The sequence below is a fragment of the Echeneis naucrates genome, chromosome 6 (assembly GCF_900963305.1).
Source record: "Echeneis naucrates chromosome 6, fEcheNa1.1, whole genome shotgun sequence".
NCBI lineage: Eukaryota > Metazoa > Chordata > Actinopteri > Carangiformes > Echeneidae > Echeneis > Echeneis naucrates.
The window spans coordinates 24,702,188-24,713,622 of record NC_042516.1 but is presented as its reverse complement, the minus strand read 5'-3'; the positions used below and the strand labels follow the sequence as shown (position 1 = coordinate 24,713,622).

The window sequence follows — 11,435 nt, the reverse complement described above, 5'->3', positions numbered from 1 at the left end:
GAGAGGAGATGCTGAAAGCAAAAAAGACACAACAAGTCATTCAGACACAACAGATACACACAGTTTCTGTTGGGGTATGTGTGAATTACCTGTAGGAGCAGGTGTGATGGATGCAGGAGGAGGGGGCGGAGTCTCTGAGGCTGGAAGAGGAGACAGTGAATCTTCCACTAGAGAGAGACATTAGAGGATGATGTGTGTGTGTTAGTGTGCATCTCTTTGTGTGTCTGTCTGTATCTCTCACCTGGCTCACTGTAATAGTCAAAGTCCATGTCATCTTCCTCCACGCTGTCCTCCACCTGTTGCCATGGCTCCAGCTCCTCCTCCTCACACTCCATGAAAAGCTCCGTATCCATGTTGCTATGGAAACAGGGTCGCGAACCCTGAAGGATTAAAACTTTTTCTACATCACAACATATGACATGATCTATCGCCGTCATCTGTAGCTACCTGTCAGTGGACATGTACGTCACACCGTGTCGCGTTTTCCTCCGTTGTTGCCCAGTTTAGACCGGCTCCTCAGGTAATCCGGAGTCAGGCGGACTTGGGTGCAGTCTCGGTCTGCGGCCGCGGGGGGCGTCGCTCCTCGGACCTTCTGTATCTTTAGTCCGGGTGAGGCCTGTGTGTCCCTGCCCGAGGATCCGCCCAATCCAGCTGTACTCGGATCAGCCGGACCCGGGTCACTGTATACCCGGACCCTGACTGAGTCCGGCTCAGCCCGCAGCTCGCTGCGCTCGCTGTCCTGCCGCCTGCACCGCCCCTCTCTGCCCGGAGCCGAGCGCCGAACGCTCCCTCCTGTTTCCACCGGGACCTGTTTGTAGTCCGGACCGAGCTGGGCCGGACGGACCGGGTCTGTGTACCTGCTGCTGCTCCGCAGGGCGGACGGTCTGGACTCTCCTCCAGCGCGCTCCGGTTCGACAGAAGGCGGGACTTCCGCATATGGTCGGTGTCGAAGCCGCGGATTGGTCCACAGCAGATGTACGTCACTTCCCGTGGGCGCTCATTGGACGGTGTAAAAATCTCTGTCGGACCGATATGCGTTTTTTTTTTTGCGGGTTTCAGATGGAGGCGGTAAAACGTCCCACCGGGACCGTACTAACGGGGCAACAACGGGAGGAGAGGGCACCAAAACAACCCCATTTAATATTGACACAGACAGCGAGGGCGGAACGCCATTTTGTTTTTGTTGTTCTGCGGCAGGCGGGGATACAGATATGACGTCACAGGTGGCGCCTACTGACGTTTGTGTCATATGGTTTATATCGGGCAGAGGTCCTGTTATGGTTCGCGGCAGTTTTACGACAGTAATGCTTTACGGTAATATATGTAACGTTTGCGGCATAAATAGAAAATCCGCTCCATGCTGTATTTTCACGCTGATCAATAAAAAAGAGATAGACGGAGAGAGGACTACACTCGATCCTTTTACAGTTACCAACCACATGAACCAGAAAACAGAAAGAAGCTTTAAGTGATCATCCATCCATCCATCTTCTTCCTCTGATCTGTTTCCGGGTCACGGGGGGTTCTGGAGCCAATCCCAGTCCATCACAGAGACAGACAGACCTACGGACAGTTTAGAGTCACTGATGAACCCAACCAGGACCTGCAGAGAGAACCACTGTGACACCGTGCTGCCCTCTTAATGATCATCTTTTATCATTAGATTTATGTTTATACTTTCCACGACTGATCCAGACTGGTTGAGGTCTGATGGGGGCTCTTATGTGTTCTCACTGCACAACAACAACCTGATCCTTCCTGTCCTGATCCAGACCAGCTCTGATCAGGATAATCTGCTTTAATCTCTTAATCTGCACCCCTGCTCCCGTCCCAGCTCAGATCCAGTTCCTCTCAGTCCTCAGTCTGTTGGACCTGCAGGGATGAGAGCAGCCGACCCAGGATTCCTGGTGCTGCCGTGGCCTGGGGGTGGTGGGCCAGACCCCGAAGAGGGGCCGGTGTCAGCCGAGGAAGGACAGGGGGGGCTGCTGCTGAGATGTGGAGCTCTGCTGGGACTCACCCTGATCTGTAAGATCCTCCTTCAATCACCACAGCTTTATTTATACAGCACTTTGGGAAACCACCACCTGATCCAAGGATTCTGGATTTACACAGAATAAAAACCTGGGAGGACTGGAGTGATCCACATAGGTCCCTAACTCAACAGACTCTAAACCGGGACCTGGAATGCTGTAACGAATGAATGATATGAATCAGCTGATGAGATCGAAGTCAATGTGACGTCAATGAGAAGAACTCATGGCGTCAGTGTTTCCTATTTCCATGGTAACAGCAGTGTGTGTGTGTGTGTGTGTGTGTCCAGGTGTGGTGGTGCTGAGGAAGTGGATTGCAGGTGGAGTGTGTACCTGTCTGGTTCGTCTGGACGGGAAGACGGTCCTGATCACCGGAGCCAACACCGGTATCGGCAAAGAGACGAGCAGGGAGCTGGCACAACGAGGTCAGAGAGCCCAAGGTCCAGTTCAGGTCTAGACCTGACCCATATTGTCTTTAGGCCAAACAGGATCACCTGATTGAATTACAAACACAGTGCGCCAGAGTCCAAAGGTCACGCTACCTCTGAGCTAATTACTGGATTACAACGGAATCAAACGCACCCTGAAACAAACCGCTCAGTGAGTTGGTGTGTTTCATTCTGATGGTGACCAGGTGTGTTCCTTTTGTTGGGCAGGGGCCCGGGTGGTAATGGCGTGTAGGGACCTGACCCGGGCTGAGCGGGCGGCAGAGGAGATCCGGCAGACGACAGGAAACGGTAACGTGGTGATCAGACACCTGGACCTCGCCTCCGTCTACTCCGTCAGACAGTTCGCCAAAGACTTCCTGGAAACAGAGGACAGACTGGATGTCCTCATCAACAATGCAGGTGAGTCCACCTGTCAGTCTTTCTGTCTGTCTGTCTGTCTGTTTGTCTACCTGCCTGTCCACCTATCTGTCTATAGGAGTGATGATGTGTCCAAAATGGCTGACAGAAGATGGTTTTGAGACCCAGCTGGCTGTTAATCATCTTGGTCACTTCCTGCTGACCAATCTGCTCCTGCCAAAGCTAAAAAGCTCCACCCCCAGCCGAGTGGTCAACGTGTCGTCCATCGCCCACAGGGGGGGTACGAGCCCTGACCTCTGACCTCTGTCTGTGTATGTCGTCACTGGGTTTTTTTGACATGTATTTTTTCTTCAGGTCGTATTGACTTCGATGACCTTTTCTTCGGCAGACGGTTGTACAGTCCCCTTGACAGTTACCGCCAGAGCAAACTGGCCAACGTCCTGTTCTCCAGAGAGCTTGCCCGACGACTCAAAGGTCCCTGCAAACAACGTTCACAGACATACTCACAGGTCACCACAAACACTGACCTCAGGTCATGTCTCACCTGTCCCACAGGTGTGGGGGTGTCGTCGTTCTGTCTCCATCCAGGTGTGATCCGGACTGAGCTGGGTCGTCATGTCCAGGGCTGGTTCCCCCTGCTGGGGATGCTGTTGAGCATCCCCTCCCTGTTGCTCATGAAGACGCCTCATCAAGGCTGCCAGACGAGCGTTTACTGCGCTGTGACTCCTGGTCTGGAGGCCCGATCCGGACGGTACTTCAGGTAGGCTGGTGGGGGGTCAGGTTCCTTTTAAGTCACAAAAATAAGTAAGTTTTCGTATGTTTGCAGTGACTGTGCGGAGAAGGAAGTGGCTCCAGAGGGACAGGATGACGAGGTGGCGAGGAGGCTGTGGGAGGAGAGCGCCCGGCTGGTTGGGTTGAAGGACACATGCTGACCTCTGACCTCAGATCCTGATGCCTGTCTGTCAATGTTAAAAAAAAATCTGTAAAGTCATATTTGGTGCATCTCTTGTGTTTTTCTGTTAATATGTTGAACATAAACAGATTCAACCAAAACTTTATTTAAACAGATGTGAAGCTGATGTGATCAGTTCAACAAAGTCGAAATGAATGTAACTCCACGGTTTCACTTTGTAGAAGAAACATTAGAGCTGAGAACATGGTGCCTGGTCAGTGTTTCACTGTGACCTTTGAACCTTGACCTGTGTGCAGGGGGGAATGAGTCTTCATTCATTTTGAAGATACAAGTTCCTCAAAATAAAATATAAACCAGACATTTGAGTTTTACTCGCATTTCTTTTATTTACTTTCTGATTCAGGTTAATGTTCAGTAAAACTAGGAATGACAGGTCAGGGGTCAGAGGTCATGCTACTCCTGTGGACAGATGGTTAGCACGGTGGCTAACTGCTGTGAGCTACAAATGTCATTAATGACACAATTTAAGCTGTTGTGATCTCTCACACCAACACTGTGTGTGTGTGTGTGATATTGTCCTTACACACACACACACACAGAAAACAGGTGTGTGTGTCAGCTGTTGTAGTTGTTAACTGAGCCAGATAACAGCCCTCACGCCAGCTTCAACACAAAAAAACAGTAAAATGAATCGTATTTAGACTAAAACCTGATCAGGTTGAATTGAGTCTGATCAAAGTGTTTATTGATCCATTACAGTAAAATGTTCACCACTGGAATGGCCGTCATCTGTCACTATGTGGATGAACTGCAGGGTTCAGGATTCTGGTTCAGGCCCCTGGACCTTGGACCAACTCAACGACTCAATGGCATGACAATAACACAACAGGAAGTCATGACAACACAAGTCTGACTTTGTGTCGTACAACTATCGACAAAGATGAAAATGTTATGAAGATAATCTGCAGGTCTTTTGTGTCGTCGTGTATTTTTGTATAGTCCTCTGTTGTTGTGTGCTGCTGTGTAGTCGTGCAGTCTGACCCACTTTGAGTCCAGATCAGACTTAAAACATCTGCCAACATCCAGACCACAGAGAACTGGATTACACTGATCCAGGTCTAAGCAGCACCCATCCCAGTAAAGGCAAACACAGAGGTGAATCCTCTGTCCAAGCCCAGGTCATCATCCTTACAGTGCTGAACCACCAGGCCTGTCTACATACTGTTGTTCGGACGGGGGGCGCTGTGGAGCTGCCGAGGAGCCGCTGAGCCAGCGGGGAGTCCGGCGGAGGAGGGGGAGGAGTAACCGGACACCGACCCCCACGGCTCCCGGCCGGTCAGAGCACAGCGGAGCTCGGCCACAGCAGCACGGAGCAGCGGAGCGCCGAGCGGACGGTGACCGAGCACCAGCAGCTGAAGAGCGGCCCAGGCTGCAGCTCCGGTCCGGGCCCAAGGCTCCTTCTGCGGTGCGCGCTCCCGACAAACAACGGAGCGAAGTCCCGAACTCGGTCCGGAGTCTGGTCCTTGGTCCAGTCCGGAGTCCGGCCGACATGAGGAAGGTGAGTCACCTGGTGCAGGAACAAAAGCCTCGATGGGCAGGTCGAGCTTTTATTTTGAAGGCGAAGAACAAAAGCCAGATTGAAAAGTGAGAAAAAAAGGAAAATAAAGGTCAAAGGGCGGAAAACCGAGGACGGCAACACTTCCGGTTTGGGAGTGAGGCTTCACTGACGTAACAAACAAACGAGTTCAGAAAACTGATAACAACCAGAAGCTCATTAACATAAAAATGTTGACGTCAACTAAGTGTATGTTCGGTCCAATAAGCTTCAGTTCAAGCTCAGATTGTGTAGCTGTATAGTAGAGTGGTGTGTTGTGTTGTTGGAGAATGAGGCTGCAGGAATGTGAAGGATCTCCATGACAAAAGACTCAATCTACACAACAACACAACAGACAGAATACCTTATGTATTTTTATCATCAACCTGTTGATTACTGATCTGGAGGGAACTGATCACATTTTGTCTGTTGGTTTATAAATGTGATTCCTGAGTGTTTCCTTTTCACTGTTTTAGGACTCTGCGCCACAGGCATTGGCGCCGGAGAAGGTCGGCTGGATCAGGAAATTCTGCGGTCGTGGGATCTTCAGGGAGATTTGGAGGAACCGCTTTGTGGTCCTGAGAGGGGACCAGCTCTTCATCTGTGAGAAGGAGGTCAGTGGGGGGGGGGGGCAACAGGTGACCCACAACCCTGGTGGCTGATTGATTGATCACTTATCACCGTGGCATGGTAACAAGTATTCACACATGACGCTCCATGTGGTGGCAGGGAGTACACAGATTTAAAGGGACAGCACAGCTATTTGACCGCAGCTGAGTCCACCTGATGATGAAGATGACGATGAAGAACCTCAGCTGTTGTCGGTGTCTGTTCTGTGAACAGCCTGCAACATTACAGAGCCTTTCTGTTGGCTTCATTTGTCAGAAGAGCCTGAATCTGGAACTTCTTAGATAGAACCTGTTGGTCTTCATAGAACTATCGAGAACATTATGTCTGCTGTGTTCCTCCGTATTCTGCCTGAAAACAGAAAGTTTCTCTTGCACTTTCTACAGCTGACATTCTGCAGGAGTCAAGTTTCATTCTGAGCTGCAAACACACAGAGAGCTCTAGTTACAGTCCTGCAACACAGGCCGGAACGTCCTCAGAGAACCCTGATCACATGACCATCAGAGATGTTCTGTCTCCATCCTCGACCTTTAAACTGTTCCTGTTGTTGGTGTGAATCTGCAGCAGCTTCACTTCCTGTCTGATCAGAAATAGAAACCCTGTGACAGCAGAGAACCCACAAACAGACACACTGAATCTTCTTCACGTTTCAGGTGTTGATTACTTTTATCTTATCAGCAAAAGCTCTTCTTAGGCCACTGAGACAGGTGGGGTTTCCATGGAAATCAACAGTAAACCTCCAAAGGGGTGTGCAACCTGCAATTCTTTGACCCTCTGAGGCATGATGGGTAATGTACTTTAGTTCAACCTCAGACTACAATGATACTGAAATACAGCCACTCTCGATTTAAATCTAACTTTATTGATCAATTGATCAGAATCTGCTTAAAGGTTAATTCCTCTGGTCTCTGTGACTGAAACAACAAGCCTCTCTACTGATACTGATAATCCTGTCTGTATGTGTCTGTGATGGTTTGTCTCCACAGTAGCAGACCTTTGTGTCAAAGGTCAGAGGTCACTCCAGCCTGTCTCTTTATGTAACAGACTTTTCTCAGTATTGATTATTGATTGTTTGGCGAAGTGGATAAAGTGACATCATTAGAGGGCAGGGATTCAGCCTGTGGCAAGGATTGACCTCAATGTGTTTGGTGGGCGTGGCCTCTCTCCCAGGAAGTCTCTGTTTAAAGCTGCTGAATAATGGATGTTGTTTCTCTGGAGATTAACGAGCCAGACCTGTGTGTGTATGTGAATACCATATTTCTGGGGAGACTGTGGACAAGCACCAGATAATTGACCATGTCATAACAGCAGACAAATTAATATTTGTATGACTTGTCAAACTGGTTGTCCAAAGGGCTTCGGAGCACAAAATGCAAAAACATTCACAGACAAAAGTGATAGAAAAGTGTGTTCTGTGTATTTGCATGTGTGTTAAGTGTCGACTCTTCTGGGCCACTGTTGTCTCCATGAAAATAAAATGAAGGTTGTTTTTGTATCCAAATCGGTGGAAGGTGTTCTCTCTTCTGTATTTTACTGACTTTGAATTTTAGTTTGTTGCTTAAAATAAATGTATAGCAGAAAGCCCTTTTAGCTTAGCATAACTACTGGAACAGCTAGCTTTGGTCCACTTTTATCGATTTTATCTTCGTACAAAAACGTTTGTACAAAAATGTCATGTTGTACTGACCCTCTAATAGCTCAAAAACAATCATCTACATATCCCATGAATCTTAGGGAGCTCAGCAGTTGAATACCCAATTAAACCACAGTGATGAAGACCAGGAGTATAAAATGTGACGTGTTAGCTGCTGAGACACTCCTCCTCCCCCACCTCCCCTCTCATGTGGGCGAGCCTCTACCTCTGTTACCTGTGTGCAGGTGAAGGAGCTTGGTCGGGCTGACGACGTCCTGGATCTGCAGGACTACGAGCACTGTGAGGAAATGCGCAAAAATAAGAGTCGCAGCAAAAAAAACCACAGCAAGTTCAGACTGCAGCGCTGCAGCAGGCCAGGAAACACGGTACCTGTCTGACATCACACCCAGATAACCAATTCAAGAACTGACTGAATGTTAAAGGGAGCTAACAAGCTAAACTAAGCTCAGATAGCATCTGTCTAAAACAACCTAACACACTAACAGCAAAGTTAAAGGTCACAATATGAATATTCGATAATTTAGGTGCAAGATGACAAAACAGTTAACGAGCTAAACTTAAACTACTTAAACTAACTCAAATGCTTGCACAGGCATGTCTGACCTAAGAGTCCTTCCTGTGTTCCAGGTCCCAAACCTGGTCTTCCTGGCTGTCAGTCCGGAGGAAAAAGAGTCCTGGATCAATGTCCTAAATGCTGCCATCACCAGGGCCAAAAACCGAATCCTGGATGAGGTATGGACACAAACTCCTCCTTATCCTCCTCCTTCCTGCTTGGGCTCCATCAGTTCAAGTCCAGGTCCAGATCCAGGTCCACTGATTGGCCTGCTGTTAATCAAAGTTCTCATGTCAAATTCACAGTGTGTTGGTCAACTTCTGACTTCCTGTTTATCTTCATCAAACAAATACACGTGTAAACACTTCCTTTTGTGTGTAATGATGAACTGTAATGATTGTGTAACCTCTGTGGTAGTAGCTTTATTTCAGTGTCTGAGCTGCCGATAACATTCCTTTTCCACCAATCAATACTATAATTGATCCGCTCTCTCTCACATGGTGTTTCCGGGGGGCGAGGCCTTGAGAGCCATTTGCTTTGTATTGATGTTGTTTATTTTCTCACCACAGACACACAACAAAGGAAAAGACAAAGAACAGTAAGCCATTATGGTCAGACTAGCTAAACTAAGCTAAAATAAACAACGGTAAGCTAATCAGTCCCCCCCCACAGGTGACAGTGGATGACTCCCAACTGTCGCATTTGACCAGAGACCGAGTGAAGATTCCTCACAACCGCCGGCTGCCGAGCAGAGGTCACCTGTTGGCTGTGGTTAGTGACCTTCATCACATCATCCTCACCTTCTCTCCCTCCTCCCCATGATAAACTTCCTGTTGTCAGGGTCAGCAGATCAATCAGCTGATCAGCATTGATGGTCATTTCCTGTGTTCAGGCGTCTGCCTCATCAGATGGGACATTAACTCTGGACCTGATCCAGGAGGAGGAAGCTGTGTGTCAGGGAATCAGAAGCTGCAATGGCGTCCTGGTCGACCTGGACCACCTGAGCCCAGAAAGTCACAGGTCCAAGACTGATGGAGCTCTTTCTACCAGGGCTGCTGTGGCTTCTGGGAAATCCCAGAGCCTCCCTCGTGACGTGGCAGTGGTGTGGGAGCAAATGGGTCCTGGTGAAACACCTCAGGCAGAAGGGAGTTTGATAACAGTGGAGAAAAACCGCTGCGCCTCCATGGACGAGATCCTGTCGCACTCAGGAACAAAGGTCACCCAGAACAAGAATCTGGCCACGCCCCATTCATCGACCATTCTGACTGGCACCTTGGTGCCTGTCAACCAGCTGCAGGAGCTCATCAACCAGAAGCTGGAGAAGACTGAGCAGCTGTTGACAGAGGTGCGGTTGCAAGCAGGCGGCGACCAGGCCAAGGTGAGGTGGAGGGATCCGGCTGAAGCAGAAAGACTCCTGAAGGAGGCGGCAGCGGCCTGGACTCAGGCCCGGGATGTGCTGGAGGAGGTGAAAGAACTGAGGGCGTTATACCAACAACTGGACACTTTGTCCCCCACCAGCCCCTCCAACATCACAAGACTGAGCCCAGATCGCAGAAGTCTGATATAGACTGAGGTGCTGACTTGCTCTGGTACATACTGGTCCAGGTATAGTCCCAATCTGGTCCTGGACTTCAGATAAACCACTTTTAAATTATTTGGTGAAATGCAGGTTACAACTTTGAGCTGTTGAGAAGCAGCAGAACGGACTGTTCTGGATCAGTCTGAGCTAGACCAGGACTATTTAAAAAAAAAAAAAAAAAAATGTGTAGCATCAATTTAACTGAAGCCCCACCCCTCTGTAGTAACTCTCCTCCTCACAGGAAACCCTGACCTCTCTTCCTAAAAGCACTAAGAATGTGCTATGGATAGGTCAGAGGTCAGAGGTGAGGAAGAACGTTGAGATTTAACTTGTGGACAGTCCTGTGGACAATTGACAGAGGAGACAAGTGGTCTCATCTCTGGTTGGACAGCTGGTTGATGAGGGCAGAGTCAGCACTCAAAGGCCTTTCCCAGAGCTTTCACATTCTTCATCTGGTTCTGGTCAAAACCAGGACTAAGTCCCTCATTTCCTCACCTGTTAAAGACAGGACCAAAGTCCTATGTGGAGACAGAGATGTTGACAGCTCTGGAAAATGCTGGAAAGTGAACACTTCATGCATGTTTGAGGCATAAGATCTGAAGACCAGACTCTGAAGTCTGGATTACAGTTTGGTCCTAGACTAATCAAAGTCCTGATGAATTTCACTTTTACGTCGCCTATTGTGACACAGACCAGATCCAGACACCCTGACCTGTACTATCCTGATCCGGTACCTTGATCCTGAAAGTTTCATCTGTTTTATTTTGTTGAACTGGATCTTTCTTGTGAGGAAGAGGAGCAATAAAGACAAAGAAAAATCATCTTCAATCTCTCACACGCACTGTGTCCTTTAGTTTGAGATGAATAAACTTGAGTTTTGCTGATATGGTGGCTCTGGAGGTTCCACGTGTATTTTTTAACATGATAAACTGCAGGTGATGCAACAGTAGTGTGAGGTGGGAATATGCAGAACTCAAACTGGATCAGTCCAGGAACTTCAGGCTAAGCTAAGGTGACCTGACCTGTTCTTCCTCACAAAGAGGATTCTGGGAGACATGGGGGCATCCTACCTGCCTCTGAGGAGACAGATGGTAATCTAGACTCTGGAGGCCTAAAGGCTGGTACCAAGTGCAGGATACAGGGCCTCCGCACCGGGACACCAGAGTCTCAGCTCGGATTTGTTTAAGTCAAAGCAAATCTATTTCCATATGATTGGTAAGGCTTCACCTTCAGCACTTCATAGGTAAACAAGGAACTTATGTGGAGCTACAGTCCTCAGATAACCAGCAGAGACCAGCTCAGGTTCCACTTCCTGTCACCTAGACAGAACCCTGAGGCTGCAGAGAACTCACATGGTCTGATAGATCTGGATCAAACCAAAGTTAAGTCCAGAGTCTTCAGGATTTGAAGGCCTGTAGAGTCAGAGTTCCCAATAAACTGACCAGTGAGTATAGATTCAGACAGGAAGTTATGGTTGACACTGCACGAGCCGCCCCCGAGATTGACTCCATATAAGGAGAAAAGAAAACTGCTCCTAAACATGTGTCAACAACAACTGCTGAAACATGACACACTGAGATGTGTGCATGCAAGCGCGCACGCACACCACAAAAGTTGAGTTTATAGGTCTGAAGCTTCTTCATCATCATCATCATCATCATAGGGGTCAAAGGGCAGAT

General features: G+C 48.6%; 2 protein-coding genes across 3 annotated transcripts; both read left to right on the top strand.

Moving 5' to 3' along the window:
- The first annotated feature begins 1,089 nt into the window (after positions 1–1,089).
- LOC115045435 (retinol dehydrogenase 13) lies at positions 1,090–4,095 on the top strand. Of its 2 annotated transcripts, none has more exons than XM_029505111.1 (7): positions 1,090–2,025; positions 2,321–2,455; positions 2,687–2,878; positions 2,955–3,116; positions 3,191–3,310; positions 3,392–3,596; positions 3,663–4,095. In XM_029505111.1, exons 1-7 carry the CDS (start codon positions 1,881–1,883, stop codon positions 3,766–3,768), a joined length of 1,065 nt encoding a protein of 354 aa, XP_029360971.1. In that variant the 5' UTR covers positions 1,090–1,880; the 3' UTR covers positions 3,769–4,095. The 2 variants fall into 2 exon arrangements, with proteins under 2 accessions (XP_029360971.1, XP_029360973.1); XM_029505113.1 differs by having other exon boundaries at positions 1,890–2,025; positions 2,113–2,455.
- An 890-nt stretch (positions 4,096–4,985) lies between these two features.
- LOC115045434 (pleckstrin homology domain-containing family O member 1-like) lies at positions 4,986–10,591 on the top strand. The gene is made up of 6 exons (XM_029505110.1): positions 4,986–5,307; positions 5,820–5,957; positions 7,849–7,989; positions 8,252–8,356; positions 8,850–8,948; positions 9,070–10,591. Exons 1-6 carry the CDS (start codon positions 5,299–5,301, stop codon positions 9,742–9,744), a joined length of 1,167 nt encoding a protein of 388 aa, XP_029360970.1. The 5' UTR covers positions 4,986–5,298; the 3' UTR covers positions 9,745–10,591.
- Positions 10,592–11,435: the final 844 nt, after the last annotated feature.

What these genes read in the sequence shown, in the direction of transcription:
- LOC115045435 (XM_029505111.1), top strand. Translation starts at nt 1,881, where the DNA reads ATGAGAGCAGCCGACCCAGGATTCCTGGTGCTGCCGTGGCCTGGGGGT. An exon ending in CAGGGAGCTGGCACAACGAG is followed by an intron (nt 2,456 to 2,686) that starts GTCAGAGAGCCC and finishes TTTGTTGGGCAG; the next exon opens with GGGCCCGGGTGGTAATGGCG. An exon ending in GTCCATCGCCCACAGGGGGG is followed by an intron (nt 3,117 to 3,190) that starts GTACGAGCCCTG and finishes TTTTTTCTTCAG; the next exon opens with GTCGTATTGACTTCGATGAC.
- LOC115045434 (XM_029505110.1), top strand. An exon ending in TCTTCATCTGTGAGAAGGAG is followed by an intron (nt 5,958 to 7,848) that starts GTCAGTGGGGGG and finishes ACCTGTGTGCAG; the next exon opens with GTGAAGGAGCTTGGTCGGGC. An exon ending in GCAGCAGGCCAGGAAACACG is followed by an intron (nt 7,990 to 8,251) that starts GTACCTGTCTGA and finishes CCTGTGTTCCAG; the next exon opens with GTCCCAAACCTGGTCTTCCT.